This window comes from Microtus ochrogaster, unplaced genomic scaffold (assembly GCF_000317375.1).
Source record: "Microtus ochrogaster isolate Prairie Vole_2 unplaced genomic scaffold, MicOch1.0 UNK65, whole genome shotgun sequence".
NCBI classification, from domain to species: domain Eukaryota; kingdom Metazoa; phylum Chordata; class Mammalia; order Rodentia; family Cricetidae; genus Microtus; species Microtus ochrogaster.
Window position 1 is genome coordinate 1,635,455 of NW_004949163.1, and position 17,201 is coordinate 1,652,655.

Here is a 17,201-nt window from a genome sequence, read left to right on the forward strand (position 1 = left end):
TAAAAACTTTTAGGGACCAAAGGAAATAATCTTATTATTTATAAGATTATTATTTATTTATGTTTCTTTATAGAAGAAACATGTATTTGGAGGCTTGAGTTTCCTTAGAGATGAGTTGGATCAGTCGGCAGAATAATAACATTAATTACTCAAAAGTGATCATCATTTCCAATGAAGCTAGCATGCAGTTGCCAAAGAATGAATACCGTTTCCAATAACTAAGGATTTTCTTTCCCCCTTTCTTAGATAATATAGAATTATCTTTTAGCCACCTGGTGCTTCTGGAGTATTTGTTTAGGTTTTAGAATATCTTATTTAATAAAGGATCTCAGTTTTCAGTTTTTTAAAATAAAAGAGTACTTTTTGTTTCCTCCTACAAACGACACAAAATTTACTTGCTATTAGTGCTTTATGGTGCTGCTTTGGATCTTTTTACCCCCTTTTCTTTTTCCCTTTTTTTTAAAACAGCGAAAATTAGTAAGCCAAGGCCACCATGTCTTTCTTTAGGTTATAGAGATCATGATGCCAATGATACCTCCAGATAGCATATTCTCAAACTTTGGCAAGCTACACTGTCTTAGAAATTACTGCCAGTAGAAATTACATCATTTATAACATATCCTTGCTGGCCAGGGTGTTTTGCAAGATTCCATTGGTGAAGGATTGAGCTGGAGTTCTAAAATTGTTTCCTTATGGAGAGTTTGATCCACTATAAATATTTACTACTTGCCACGTCTAGTGATGCATGCTTGTGGTCCCAACATCTTGAGACACTGAAGCAGAATGGTTGCAAGTTTAAAACCCATGTTGCTATATTTCTGTAGTGTGGTCCATAAATTGGGTGTAGTAATACATCCTTCATAGCGATATGAACATTGGGTGTTCCATGTGAAGTTCTTAGGATAGTGCTGTCATACAGGCATATATAAAATACAAACTTTTACAGGGGTCTGACTTGTGTTCTCATCTCAAATTTAGAGTAGTATACTTTTTGATATGCTAAAATATATCCTATGGACCAAGTTTTTCTGACCCACTCTTAGAGATCAAGCTGTCCCAATATTCTGTTTAACAGTCTGCTGTGTGGACTTCTTACTGCAAAGAAAGCATAGAAAAACTTGGTTAAATTTCAGAATCTTTCCCTTTTTGAGACAGGATCTGACTATATATCCCTGGTTTGCCTGGAGCTTGCTATGTAGACAAGGCTGCTCCTTAGCCCACAGAGATCTGCCTATCCCTGGCTTCCCAGTGCTACGATTAAAGATGACACTCTCCCCTCTCCATCGCCCCCGCCCAAAGTAAAAAGAAAGATAGAAGAAGACAAATGAAAGTTTGAGGATAAAGAATTAATATCTCTGAAGTACTTATGTGGACCTTTCGTCAATTATTTTGGGCTGGGGTATATCTGGTGGTGTGTGCATTTAGCATGCATGAGACTCTGGGTTTAGTCTAGCACTCAAAGATGAGTTTAAACTTTAATGTGAACTATCTGTGGTAAGGGACCACCTAGTCATTAAGGAGCAAAGTTAGCATTCAGAAAGAAAAGTTGCAAAACAGGCCCAATATCTCTCTACATAAACCTGTGCATTGTTAACATTCAAGTTTTTTCCATGCCTCAGTCTCTGGCAAAATGGGAGTGATTACACTGACTGCTGAAGTTCCCTGTATGTAGTTCTAGAATTTTTGATACTCTTACATATAAATTGCTTAGGATTTATCATTTTTACTTTAAATAATGGAAGGTATCTGTTAATCATCAGCTAGATTTCTTTTTTTTCAAAAGATTTATTTTAAGAGAGAGAGAGAGAGTGTGTGTGTGTGTGTGTGTATGCACACACCCATGGAATCTAGAGGCATCGTATCCCCTGACGCTGTAGTTACAGGTTCTTGTGAGCTACCTGATGTGGGTTCTGACAATCAAACTTGAGTCCTCTGGAAGAGCAGTGTACTCTTAGCCACTGAGCCATCTGAGAAACCCCAACTAAATACCCCAATTTTTAAGATCAAAATTACATATATATATATATATATACACACATTACATATTGTGTGTATATGTGTAATTTGATAGATACTTATTCTTAAGACAGGTTTTATTAGTCTTTCTTTAGCAGCTATATGTTTACGATTTTCTTGGAAATGGTGTTAGAAAACTGATAAATAATGCCAGTGGAGTTTTCCTAGTAGCTTACCAAGAGGAGAAACTACTTTGGTGAAAAGAGTGGTTCAGTTCTTTCTGATAATTACTTACAGATAGATATGATTCTGTCTGCGACCATCACATATATCACCACAAAAGTTGTAGACTCACTTTATACACATATAATGAAAAATAACGTGCTCAGACATAGGGCTAGTAAGTGATAGAATCGTAACAACCTTAGAACTGCACTGTCTAGTACAACAGGCCACATATGCCTATTTATACTAGAATTTAAAACTTCACTTCTTGGCCAGACAGTGGGTGGTTACACATGCTTTTAATCCCAGTACTTGAGAGGCAGAGGAAGGCGGATCTCTGACTTCAAGGCCAGGCTGGTCTACCTCGCAAGTTCCAGGACAGCCAGGGCTACAGAGAAACTGTCTCAAAAAACAAAAATATACAAATAAGCCCAAGTTTTAGTTCTTCTGAACTACTACCATGGTTTCTGTTTATGTGATCATGTGTATGTTACATTTAAAATCATGCCCTATCTTCCATCTGAAATTCAGAAAGTAATGCGGGTTTCTCTTTTATAAAATAAGTTGACTACACAGTTTTATTGTTGGTCATAGAATTTCGGGCAGTTTAGTTGTGGAGTCGATTACAGAGGACAACTTATGAGGCATTTTCTTTTACATTTCTGGGAGTTGAGGACACATCTAACAAGTTGTCAGCTCCCTAGGGTCAACCCTTCATTGAGGTAATAATTTCAGTAGCAGAGTTTCTGTGTGCTAATAGAGTTGTTACTATCAGCTAGTTTCGCTAATTCAAATTTGGGTCTTTTAACATGTTAGAGGAAGAAGAGTAACAGGAGCTAAAGCTGTGCCCCTTTTACAAGAATTATTAGATTCAGCTATTAGATTGCATAGCTAAGCTTTTGTATTACATTTATTATTCTGGACCCTTAAAAGAACAGAATTTACAGACGAGCTTTATTTATTTAATCTTAGAATTACTGAATGACCTTTCCATATCTTTTAAATGTTTATATCCTTATCATTTACTTGTCTTCTGATGTTTGTATTTCTATTCTGTGTGTGTTATAACATACCTAGTTTGACTTAGAGAGTACGAATGTTTGCAAAAACATAGCAGTTGGTCATGTTAACTACAGACTGTGTGAGATGAAAATTTGATTTCCAGTTTAGGTCCTACTTGGAAAACTGTAGTCTCTAGACTAACAACTGTGGTCATATAAAATCTACAAGACAACTCTCCATCTCATAGTAGCATGTAGCACACATAATCATTGTAACCCGATAACAGATTTTTGAGGTCTAGATACCAAATATAGTGTCAAGCTCTTCAAACGTAAAAAAAAAAAAATTCTTATTAAACATGGTTTTTACCTCCTGCGAATGTCAGCTTAGCAGACATGCCTTTTCTTTCCCTAGAAGTGACAAGTTCTATGGTTGTCACTAATTGTCACCAATACTCTGGAAATCTGGGCCTGTTTCTAATGTTCTCTAGCAAAGGTTAGGTACTCCAGACACACAAGTCTAATGTGACATTCATTTAGTGTGCTCTCCAGTTTCTTACTGCACACACTAGTTTTTTTTTTTCCTGTTACAGTCTGGGAGAAGAAACTGACTTCAAATGGGAAAGGAAAAGCTTTTAGACTAGGATTATTAAATTTCTTCACTTAAATGCTAGACTTCTTCAAGTAATAAAAGGGACTTTTTCATAGCCTTGTTAGTGGCTTATGTGGCAGTTAAGTATTCTGGTGACCTTTTATTTCCAGATATTATAAAACCCAAATTCAAAGTGATAGTAAGCAAAATATTTTTGAAATGTGGCAAACCTCCTTCCCTACCCCCAGGCTAAGCCTTGATTATTTTTTAACAATTTTATTTTCAAGGTTGGATTTCAGAATTAATTAGATAGGAATTTTTGTCAGCTTGCCAAATACTTTAAACTTCTAAATAAATTAACTTAAACTTTTAATTTATCATTAATTTTGTTTTATTAATTGAACTAGTCGTTTTTAAACCTTAAAATTTAGGTGGTTAGCTGAACTACAAACCATTCTATTTTCAGCTTGTAAGCTTATTTTTAAAAGGGGGGTATTTAAGCAAAAATAAAGTTTAAACAAAGAAAAGTAAAGGTACACATTTGGATGTAATTTAAACCTCATTTTGATGACTGTTGGCTTGGTGATTATAGATTCTGTTCCAGTATTGTTTTCAATAATAATGTTACTATAGCAACAAATATAAATGCTGCTTTAAAGGGGAAAACAAAACCCTTTCCACTGATTGTATCTTACATGGGATGAGAACTGTAAGTTTCATAGTTTATTCTGGATGTGCAAAACTTTTTTTCTTAAAGAAGTAATCTTGAGGATCATGTTACAAATACTTTTTGGCTCTCTTAATATCATTATTAGTTTAATTATATTTATTGAATGCTGCAATTAATTTAAAAGCCAAAGATGTGGGAAAGGTGTCTGCTTTCCTGCTTCTGAACTATTTTATTTTTTTAAGACAATGGCTTCATTTCTGTGTGTTGTGTTTTTATTTGTAAATTAGAGTGAGGGTGGCATATGCATGAATTTGTGAGTGAATGCTCATCTGACCAGAGGTCGACTTTTTTCATCTTCAACTTTTGAGATAGGGTCTCTTGCTGAATCTGGGGCTTGTATATTTGACTAAGCTAGCTGGCTGTGGAGCCCCAGATTTTCTCCTCTCTCTTCCTCCTTAGCCCTGGGTTTACAGACATGTACAGCCATGCCCAGCTTTTTACATGTGTACTGGTGATCCAAACTGACTCTTGTCCTTACAAAGCAAGGACTTTACCAACTGACCTATCTCCCCAGAATCTTCAAATGGTCATTATGGTACACAATGTTTGTTAAGGGGCTTGAGTATAATCAACATATGAGGAAATTATTAAAATATATCCACAAATTCATTTCATTGCAAGTGTCATAACAAAAAAATTTTAATGTCTTCAAACACTACTACTTTTTAGGAATGAATAGTTGATGAAGTATTTTCTGTATAATACAGTGGTTTTCAACTTTACTAAATGCTTGTGACCCTTTAATATAGTTTCTCATGTTGTAGTGACCCCCCCAACCATAAAATTATTTTCGCTGCTACTTTGTAACTGTAATTTTACTACTGCTATGAATCATAATGTAAATATTTTTGGAGAGAAAGGTTTGCCAAAGGGTTGCAACCCACAGGTTGAAAACCACTTATAATAATATACACCCATCAAAACTCATGGTTTGTATTTGGTGTAAAATAATGTTGCAAAGATAGCAAGAGAGAAAAGTAGGTTTCAACTAAGTATAATGTTTTCCCATTTTTATGCAAAGCTGCATGTATAAATATGTGGAGGAATACATAACATGTTGCTCATAGCTGTCCCCGGGTTGTATAGTTAGATACCAGTATTATTTTCATTAATTTCTTTAAAAAGAGAGACTATCACATTCATTAGAAACAATATGAATAGTTTCTGTTTTGGCTTTTGAGGTTTGGCTTGATAAAATGCAGAAGGTACTATGTTAGTAAGGCTATAAAATTTATTAGTGGTAGTAATCAAAGAAATGTGAACTTTTCCTGTGGCTTACTACTATTTCTTTGGCTAGGAATCAAAAGGAGCATTATTGCTGGGGCAGAGGCTGGATTGTCACCATTGCCTGGCCTTAATTGGCCAATCGTGTTTCGTTTTTTTTTTTTTAAAATAATTTCCCTTTTTTAGGAATTAATTTTATGTATGTGAGTACTATATCCACATGTACAACTGCATGCCAGAAGAGGGCATCAGATCCCCCTATAGATAGATGGTTTTGAGCCACCATGTGGCTGCTGGAAATTGAACTCACTTCCTGTGTTTCATTTTGATAGAATAAATCTTGCATCTGGAATTAAATGTTAAAATAGTGCATGCCAACTCTGGTATGAGCATGAACTAGTCTTTCACAAGTTTCCACTGAGGCTGGAAAGATGGCTCAGCCATTGAATACTGGCTTTTCTTCCAAGGGACCTGACTTCCTAGCACACACACATCGTGACTCACAACCATCTATTAGGCTAGTCCCAGTTAAGTCATGCCCTCTTCTGGCCTCTGTGGGTACTAGGCACATGCATGGTGCGCACGCACATGCACACACACACACACACACACACACACACACACACAGAGGCAAAACACCCATATACATAACATTAAGATAAATAAATCTTGAAAAATTATACTTGTTAAGGAAAATCTCAAAGAGTTACAAGTATTAAAAGAAAAATGAAAGATCTCATTATATTTTTTCCTTGCCCAGAGTCCTTTAAGTGATTATGTTTTTTTATCTAAATATGTAGATCTAGGAAATGGAGGAGCCATGCCTAGTGAAAATAAGTATTCTCTACAGTGTGATACAATAATAATTACTGGGGAAGAGTTGGAAAATTCAGTTGCTAGTCCCAGCTAGTCCCTTGTATAATTGGAAAAGTCACTTGCCTGGTCCTCAATTTCTCCTAATTTCAAGTCAGTAAATTTGGGTTTTGAAATTATAGGATGCTAAGGACCAACCTGATAAAACTCGCTGATGTCTCAGACATTTTTAATGTGTGTACACATGTATTTTTGGAAAGGCTTCTCCTTCACAGTAAATAAGTAATATCTGACTTGGGGTATAATTGAGAAATAGACATTACTCAATTGACAAGGTCTTTATTATTTTAAAGGTTGGGTGTTTTCATTTATTCTGCTATTGTTGTACCATCTTGTTATTCTGTGAGCAAGTAGTATTTCATCCATATTTAACTTCTGTTCAAAGCCAGAGTTATCAGTGGTATAGCTCCAAGTCCAAGGTGTAGAGTTGTTCTCTTGGTCCCTGGAGTAGGTAGCTTTGTCAGAGAAATGAACTGATAGTAATTGTGGTTACAGTTTTCTCTTACTGCCAGGCAGAAATAAGATAGGTACTATCCATCGAGCCTCTGAGCCTTGTAATTTAAATAGTTCTATTTGAATGTTCCCCTGTGAAAATATTAGAGACTGAATGTGGTGATTGAGGCCTGTAATCCCAGTACCCAAGAGGCTAAGGCAAGAAGATCATGAGTTTGAGCCCAATTCACGACGTATAGCAAAACTCTTACCTCCAAAAAAAAAATCTGAGTATAGTAATTCATGTTTGTAATCCCAGCACGTGTGAAGTAGAGGCAAGAAGTTAGGAGCTCAAAGCCAGTCTGAGACCCTGTCTCATGAAAACAAAACAAAATGTATAAATTCAAAACTGAGTGTTACCTGGTTTATTTCTTTTATGCTTGGGGTAGTCATGGGAGTATCTTTTCATGGATGAGTTTATAAAGACAGGCACATCTCTTTGTCCACTAGTCCTGGTAACTGCTGTGGAGTTTGAAAAATTGATGATAAGCCTGTTTAGTGGTCCACAGGCCAGCAACTGAGATTTGGATAGAAGATTTCTATACCAGACAGTACCTTTCATAACTGGGTTCTACCAGGAAATTTTCTTGAAATTCTCTCTTTGTATGGTCCTTTAAAAGCTTGCTCACTTCAACAAAGCACATGCTGCAGGTCAAAATGAATTATAGCTATAGCTTTAAAAAGTCGGGTTTGCTACAGTAGCAAGTTAAAGGTTGTTTATATGAGATTAAATATCACATTATATGGAATTAGTATCAGCGTTTGCTGTTGTACAGGAAAAGAGTTAAGGCTTCATCTTTCATCTTGAGTTATTTAACATACATTTGACTTCCTACCTGTTTTGGATCCTATTTCTAGGTATAGCTAAATATGTGAAGACAGTTTTTTGCAAGTGTGGGATTTGTCTATGCTTAAACTTATGCACGAGTTAAGCATTGCTTGATGTAAATTAGCTGCTTTTATGTGCCATATGCCCCACCACCATTCATTTGATCAGTAATTTGTTCTCTAGAAAGTATATCCAAGGAGAACTTGTTAACATCTTTGCAAAATCATTTGTAAATAAATTGTTTTCTTTTATATCCATGTTTTCATGTATGATTTTTAACAACTTGTGGATATTTTCAAGTTTGTTCATTTTTCTACTACCAAGTACTGGGATTACAGTCATGTACCACATTTAGGTTTGGTAGGTTTTTGAGTCAGGGTCATACACTGAATAATCCTTGAACTTGTGATCCTTCTGCCATAACCTAAAGAGTAACTGAGAGCTTGGTGATGGTGGCACGTGCCTTTAATCCCAGCACTCAGGAGGCAGGGGCAGGTGGATCTGCCAGCCTGGCCTACAGAATGAGTTCCAGGTCAGCCAAACTACAAGAGAAACCTCCTATTGAAAAAAAAAGTGTGGCTGGGGTTACAGGTTTGTGTCACATTGCCTGACTAATGTTTTATTAGCAAAATTATCATGTTCATGACTGATTCATGTTAAACTCGCACCCATCTCTCTTTTGTAATATACTCTCATAGTCATAATTACACAGAGCAGGATTTTATGTTTAAGCATTCAATTTTTAGTGTTCAAAGACAGACTTAGGGCTAGAGAGGTGGCTCAACAGTTAAGAACATATACCGTTTTGGATGCTCACCTTACTAGACCTGGATGCAGGTGGGCGGTCCTTGGGCTTCCCACAGGTCAGGGAACCCTGATTGCTCTTTGGGCTGATGAGGGAGGGAGACTTGATCGGGGGAGGGAGGGAAATGGGAGGCGGTGGCGGGGAGGAGGCAGAAATCCTTAATAAATAAATAAATTAAAAAAAACTTCACTCAAAAAAAAAAAAAGAACATATACCGTCCTGTAAAGGAGTTTGATTCCATCACATATGTCCATAGCTCACAACTGCCTGTAACTTAAGCTTCACAGGAATCCAATGCCACAGCCTTCAAGGGCACTGTACTCAACACACAAACACACATTGGCAAGAATTACTTGGTAGGAAATAGTGCTTGCTTCCAAGCCTAATGGCCTGAATTTTGAGCCCCAGAACCCATAAGGCAGAAGGAGAGAACAGTTTCAGCAAGTTGTCGTCTGACCTCCACTTGCATGCTTTGGTGTATATTGTAGCATGTATGTGTATCTACACACACACCACACAAATGCAAATAATAAGCTCAGGACACCATTTTAAAAGACTTGATATACACCAATTTAAATTTGTAGATAGTCAGATGGGGTGGTACCTACCTGTAATCCTAGCACTTTGTAGATGGAGGCAGGAAAATCAAGAATTCAAAGTCATTCTTTGCTACGTAACAAGTTAGAGATCAGTTCTCTCTTTTTAAAAAAAAATCTCTAAATATTTTGAGTTATGAAATTCTGATATGCGGTCTATTTTCTAGGTAATATGTAGTAAACATTGGAAATATGAAAAGCAGTCGGTTTCTACTCTTAACAGTTTAGAACTATGAAGACATGATCCAGAGGGGAAATAATTATGATTTCACCCCCCAAAACAGGATACCATACTTGCAGAGCTTCTTCAGATACACAAAGAACACATTGTAGGATATCATGAACATGATTCTCTTTTGGACCACAAAGAAGAAGAAGAGCTGACTGAAGAAGAAAGAAAAGCAGCTTGGGCTGAATATGAAGCAGAAAAGAAGGTATTTTGTTCAGAATGTTTTTCTCATGGATCTGTGTGGGAAAAGAAGAAGCTTAATTAGAGTGCCTGTGATTTGAGTCCATTTTCTGCATGTATGCCACAATGAAATTTTTTATTTTATATCATAGTGATCTGCTTATAACTGATAATTCTTTTGGAACTAGGTGCAGTGTCTGTAGTCCCAGATACTTGAAAGACTGAGACAGGGGAATTATTTGAACTCAACAGTTAAAAACTGGTCTGGGCAACAAATTAGAAGTTTCTGCTTTTCTGTTAGTCATTGGACAGAGCAATGAAGAAGAGAGGGGTCATCTTTGAAGGAAGACATTAATATAGTTGGTCCTCAGGTATAGGCTTCCCGGTTAGGAGTCTCAATTCATGGGGTTTGTCTATGCTTGGTAGTAAAGTAAGGAGAAGAAAGCAGTTTATAATTTTAAAAAAACTCCATTTCTGTTTAGCCCTTCCTGAATTAAGAGCTGTACATTTAATGTCAATCTGTCAGCAACTTTATTTAGTAATTCTTGGCTGTTTTAAATAGCAGCCCACTTGAACAAAAATGAGACTGAGCATGGAAACCTTATCCTAATACCTGAATCCCTAACTCCTAACTCATTGTACCAAACTTCTTTAACATTAATATGATGTTAGGAGTCTCATCAGAATTCACAGAGTTCTCTCGGTCTGTGGGAATAACCAGAAAAAAAGAATATACCTTGACGGGTTAAACCTTTCCATGTAATAAGATCTTAGTTTCGGGTAAAAAGGGTGTTTTGTTTATGTGTGGAAGAGTGTTAATAATTTCCTAGATCTGAGAAAGTAGATTCTTTACTAAACCAGTAGGTGATGTAGAATTTCAAGTTTTTAATCACAATGTGAAAAGTGCATAACTTTTTTTTTTTTGGTTTGATTTTTAGGGACTGACCATGCGTTTCAACATACCAACTGGGACCAATTTACCCCCTGTCACTTTCAGCTCTCAGACTCCTTATATTCCTTTTAATTTGGGAGCCCTGTCAGCAATGAGTAATCAACAGCTGGAGGTGAGTTTTAAAGGACAAAAGTAGTTAACAGGAATTAAAGGCAGTGCCAGCTGCCTTGTTGCCGGCTCCCACTGCAGCACTATCACATTCTCTGAAAGATTACCCTGAATAGACCAAGAAAGTTTTCGTTTATTTGTTGACCTTTTTCACCAACCTAATATAGTAAAATGGAGTTTGTACAGAGCACAAAGGAATCAATCCTTGAATTAATGTAGTTTGAATTATTTTAATTAAGGAACAATAGGGCAGCTGAATGGCTAGGGAAATAGCACTTTGATCAATTATAAAATACCTGGAACAAACAAAGCACTTAATGTTTGAAAGTAGGTTAAATGCATACATGAGTTTACAAGCAATGTAGGGGTGCCGTTAGGTATATATTACTGTCCATCATTATGACATTTGCGATTTAAAACTAGAATAAAATATTAATTAAATGAGACAAGTCAGTTATACCAACAGTTTAATAATTTAACTGAATCTGGTTTTGTTTTTAAAATTTACTTAATGGGTTTATTTAAGTTAATTGGTTCAATAAACCCCAAATTTGCATCTTCCTAAAATGTCTCTTGCATCATTGAGTTTTTTTGTTTTTTGAGACAAAATTGTTTAGGTTTTAAATCAAGTGCTATAAATTGACAAGAAGAATGGTCCGTGTACTTTAGGACTCTGCTGTCTTTCTACCCTATACAGCTTATTTCTTACATCCTTCTAGGACCTCATTAATCAAGGAAGAGAAAAAGTTGTAGAAGCAACCAACAGTGTGACAGCAGTGAGGATCCAGCCTCTTGAAGATATCATTTCAACTGTAGTAAGTAACTGACAGTTGACTTACATCAGCCTACAGCTTATGTGCACCGCACATCATTTGTTTTAACGTTTGTTAACTTCTCTCCTTTCTGGGAGGCGGAATCATGTAATCCTTATAATTTGATTAGAAATAGTGACGTACCAATAAGCTGATAACAGTCTTAGACTGTAATTCATCCATTTTGCATAAATGCTGACAGAAATGGATAGAATATAAGAATTGAGACATCAAGCATAGGAATGTGTGCATTGTTTGTATAATCATGTCTTAAATGTACCATTTATACAGATTAATTCCAAACAATTCTTTATTCCAGAGGAAGCCAACACACATCTAATAGTGGACAACTTAGTACCCTGTTTTCCTAACCTTGGTTTCTTTAGAAATGAGTAAAAAAAGGGGAACAAGGGTTAAAAAATTCTGACTGTATTTAAGTACCTTAATAATTTCCCCTCTGTTGTACAGTTATGAGGAGTAAATGGAAATGTCTTTCTTTTAGTGGAAAGAAAACATGAATCTCTCTGAGGCCCAAGTACAGGCATTAGCATTAAGTAGACAAGCCAGCCAGGAGCTTGACGTGAAACGAAGAGAGGCAATCTACAACGATGTATTGACAAAACAACAGATGGTAAGAACTTTGTCTCTAGGCTCTGTTGGATTGTCTTCAGTTTCTAATGAGTTGATATGACTGTAATAACCATACAGGATGAATGGTCATTGATTATTTCTCAAGTTTTGCTGGGGAAAAAAAAAACACAACTAGTGATACTAAGATATTTGGCCGAAAGAGCGGCCCCACAATCAGTTCTCCTGTATGTTTTTATGGAATCTATTTCTTTTTTTTTTTTATTGAGAAAAAAAAATTTCCGCCTCCTCCCAGCCTCCCACTCCTCCCGCCCTCCTCCCACTCCTCTCCCCCTCCCTCCCAAGTCTGAAGAGTAGTCAGGGTTCCCTGCCCTGTGGAAAGTCCAAAGTCCTCTCCCCTCCATCCTGGTCTAGGAAGGTGAACATCCAAACTGGCTAGGCCCCCACAAAGCCAGAACAAGAAGTAGGATCAAAACCCAGTGCCATTGTCCTTGGCTTCTCGGCAACCCTCATTGTCCGCCACATTCAGAGAGTCCGGGTTTATCCCCTGCTTTTTCATCTATTTTGGACATTTAGAATTGTCTCAAGACTTTTGCTTGTATCATTTTCTAAAATCTTCTAAAAGTATAAATTTCAGTATATTTGTTTGGAAAATGGAAGTGGTGTCCTGAATGTTGTATAAGCTCCTGCTTATCCTGAATCTTCCAAAAGATACCATATTTCATGATCCTTGATCATCTTTCCCAGCACTATCTTGACACCAGGGAATCAATCTCTCTGGCATGAGTTTTACTTAGAAAGCACTGTGGAATTGTACTTTTGAATTAGCTTAGGGAATTTGAGACCTTCAGGTAGGAATTATTCCTGCCACAAATGCTTTTCCCCTTGGTGTCCATCACTGAAATGTTTGTCTGTCATCATGTAAAATATTTAAGAGAATGACAAAGAAAGGGGAGTTGACAAAAAGTTCTGTAACTAATACTTGAGACTAATCACAGTGCAGTACTGCAATACAATAGTCAAGTCATTAAGAGAATTTAGTCCTAAATGCTGTTACTAACTGGTTTCTACAGTAATGGTCTTCTGAATACCATCAAATTAGTAACGGTGATAACAATAATGTGTTTTCCTTTTGGTATGGTACTTCCTTAACAAATTGATTTTAACTCAAAACTTGATACTTGCGTCTTTGAGGCGGGACATACACTTGTGTATATATACAGTTCCCTTTTCTCTCCCCAGTTAATCAGCTGTGTTCAGCGAATACTTATGAACAGAAGGCTCCAGCAACAGTACAATCAGCAGCAACAACAACAAATGACTTATCAGCAAGCAACTCTGAGTCACCTCATGATGCCAAAGCCTCCAAGTTTAATCATGACTCCTTCTAACTACCAGCAGATTGATATGAGAGGAATGTATCAGTCAGTGGCTGGTGGTATGCAGCCACCACCCTTACAACGTGCACCACCCCCAATGAGAAGCAAAAATCCAGGACCTTCCCCAGGGAAATCTATGTGATTTTGCACTAAAAGTTTAAAGGATTATAGAAAGATCTTTTATTTTTTTAGGAATCAATGACTTAACAGAACTCAACTGTATAAATAGTTTGGACCCCTTAAATGCCAATCTTCCATATTAGTTTTAAATTTTTTTAAATAGGGCATACCATTTCTCTCTGACATTTGTCAGTGATATTGCCTACAATCTTCTTACACGCATTGAGTACAGAAGATATTTCAAATTGTTTTCAGTGAAAACAAATCCTTCCATAACAGTAACAGCTCCACAGATTTCCTCTCTAAATTTTTATGCCTGCTTTTAGCAACCATAAAATTGTCATAAAATTAACGAATTTAGAAATGAATAAAGATTTATATATTCGCTCTTTACATATAAAAACACACAGCTGAGTTCTTAGAGTTGATTCCTCAAGTTATAAAAATACTTTTATACTTAATCCATTTCTTGATTAGAGAGACTGAAATGGTCTTAATGTTCTTTTGACTGAAGTCTGAAACTGGGCTCCTGCTATATTGTCTCTGTGATTAAAAGTTAGATCTAAGGATTATTTTAGACAGAGAAGCGTGTGCAATATTCTTAAGTACTACTACTCTAAAGTTGGAGGAGCTTTGCAGTTCTCTTAACATTGTATAAACAGCCTTAAGTACAGTCAAATACAAGGAAATTCCTTTTTCTTATTTAGTCTTTCTGCCATTTTTATTTTCAGTTGTATGTGCTGAAATAATTACTGGTAAGATTTCAGGGTTGTGGATTATCTTCTGCACATGAGTTTCCTGTCTCTTGGCACTAATGGAAACATACCTGTCAGCCATGGTGCCAGTGCTGGTGCTTCATCCTGTTGCTGGCAGTGGGATGCAAACTAAGAAAATCAAGTTAGAGCATTTGAAGAGCTTAGCGCCAAAGTTGTGGTTTTAGGCTCACACCCTGTTTTATAAACAACATCAAAATGGCAGAATCTTTGCTGACTTTAAGTTCACATGAGGAATGTGCTTTAACAGTCTCCAGTACTGTCAGTATTGTGAAATATTCCTCTTAAAGATTAGAATCACTGGCTTCTATGCTCTCCTTTGCGCTCATCACCGTGTTCCTTTTTCCCGGTTCTTTTACATTTTAGTAAATTGATTTTCAGTTTGATTTTTTTTCCTGTTTTTGATCTCTGGGGTGATTTTTTTTTAAATTCACCTAATTCATGAATGTTTTTACTAGAAAATCATATTATTTCTTTTTCTAGATCCATATTTATGAAATGTGACCTATAATTTTACTCATGTTCAATTTGATTGCTTGAGTTTATTCAATAAAAACATTGTGTTTGACTATGGGAGTCAACTCATCATAGCAATATCATTTTATGAAATGATATAACAAGTAGTAGAATAGCTGAAGAAAAGCTGGGTGGAGTATTTGTTCTAGGCATCTTTGGACTTAATCGAATTGAACATGAGTTAAACATTGAGCTAAAATTGAACATGGTTTTATTGTTTGAATAATAAAAGATTTCCATTTTTATCTTGGAAAAAATAGTGGCTGAAACATTCACACGCACTGTGTTAATAGTGGAGAATATGTGAGGTTTGGTGGCTCTACCTTTCCGTGATAAAACACACTAATGAACTTTATGTATTTAGATACTGTCCCAGCTATTTAATTGAGTTCATTTAATGGGGGGGGGGCAGATGTGTGTGTACTTTTTTTTTTTTTTTTTTTTTTTTTTTTTTTTTTTGGTCTTTCGAGACAAGGTTTCTCTGTGGCTTTGGAGCCTATCCTGGAACTAGCTCTGTAGACCAGACTGGTCTCGAACTCACAGAGATCCGCCTGCCTCTGCCTCCCGAGTGCTGGGATTAAAGGCGTGCGCCACCACCGCCCGGCGTGTGTACTTTGGAAGAAATAAAAGAAGCAAGATTTATGAGATAAATATTTGAAAGCAGTATGCTCTGGCCAACTGTTACCAGAATACTTTAAAACTGATTTACTAGACCTGGGAATTTTCAACATGGTCTAATTATTTACTCAAAGACATAGATGTGAAAATTTTAGGCAACCTTCTAATCTGTTTTCACAGTGAATGAAGTTATAACTTGAATAGTAATTAGAAGGACTAATTGGAAATCAGAGAGTTTGAAATAAATCTTGGACCACTTTGCATACACTCTTCTCACTTGACATTTTAGCAACATGATATATGTACTTTGAGTATAACATCAACTTTTAACAAATATTTAAAGACAAAAATCACATAAGATACTAAAAGCTCATTTTTATATTTGTTTTAGATGTTTTAAATAGTTGCAATGGCTTAAAATGACGATTTTAAAAATGTTGCTTGTAATACAGTTTTGCCTGCTAAATTCTCTACATTTTGTAACCTGTTTTATTTCTTTGGGTGTAAAGCGTTTTGGCCTAGAATTGTGATATTGTATATGTTTTGTCCCAGTTGTATAGTAATGTTTCAGTCCATCATCCAGCTTTGGCTGCTGAAATCATACAGCTGTGAAGACTTGCCTTGGTTTCTGTTAGACTGCTTTTCAGTTCTGTATTGAGTATCTTAAGTACTGTAGAAAAGATGTCACTTCTTCCTTTAAGGCTGTTTTGTAATATATATATAAGGACTGGAATTGTGTTTTTAAAGAAAAGCATTCAAGTATGACAATATACTATCTGTGTTTTCACCATTCAAAGTGCTGTTTAGTAGTTGAAACTTAAACTATTTAATGTCATTTAATAAAGTGACCAAAATGTGTTGTGCTCTTTATTGCATTTTCACAGCTTTGAAAAAAATCTGTGCACATATTGTTTCATAGAAAATGTATAGCTTTTGATGTCCTGTTTAATGGTGGTTCTTTTGCACATTTAGTTGTTTACTATTTGAGAGGTCAAGAAGTTTGGTTTTTGAATCTGTTATATACTAAATTCTGTAAAAGGAGATCTCTAACCTCAAAAAGAATTTACATACCAGGAAGCCTGTGTGTGTTGTTTCCATTTTGGTTGTCTCTGTGTAATCCAGCACCATTCCTTGCTTCCCTACATCTGTGCCATTCATTTAAGTCAAACAGGGCCACTCCCCACCCATGTTTTGGGTGGTTACTGCCCAGAAGCCCAATCGGATGCATGGAAGTCATAGTACCTGGCCCTAAAAGAACTGCAGGTTTGTAGACTGCTTGAGCATTCCCCACCCCATCCCTTTTTTTGCATGAATTCAGTTTCTTCCAGACAAAACTTTGAAATCAATTAATTACATGACCTAGTAACCAGGAATTCTTTGGAAGAAGGTACCACATGTTTGTGATTCTTCAAGTAAAATAGGTTAGTTATTTTACATGTTTGTTTCATTCAGAGTTATATTCAAGCCATTACCAATCTAGTATCAGCAGACTTGTTTCAAGTGACTTTTGAGTGTCTCAAAGTCAAATCTATCTTTAGAGAAATAAATCCACCATTGTCCCTCCACCCTCTTAGTCTATAACTGAGCCCATCCCAGAAGTTAC

The 17,201-nt window shown here is 36.2% G+C and overlaps 1 protein-coding gene across 11 annotated transcripts in view; it reads left to right on the forward strand.

Moving 5' to 3' along the window:
- Window positions 1-16,668, forward strand: part of Atrx (ATRX, chromatin remodeler) — a 162,786-nt gene extending 146,118 nt beyond the window's left edge. For all 11 annotated transcript variants that reach the window (XM_013354721.2, XM_005369881.1, XM_026777416.1 and 8 more), the window contains 5 exons: window positions 9,608-9,757; window positions 10,671-10,796; window positions 11,512-11,607; window positions 12,107-12,235; window positions 13,435-16,668. In XM_013354721.2, coding sequence (XP_013210175.1) covers window positions 9,608-9,757; window positions 10,671-10,796; window positions 11,512-11,607; window positions 12,107-12,235; window positions 13,435-13,713 — 780 coding nt within the window. In that variant the 3' untranslated portion in view covers window positions 13,714-16,668. The remainder of the gene's footprint in view (window positions 1-9,607; window positions 9,758-10,670; window positions 10,797-11,511; window positions 11,608-12,106; window positions 12,236-13,434) is intronic.
- Window positions 16,669-17,201: the final 533 nt, after the last annotated feature.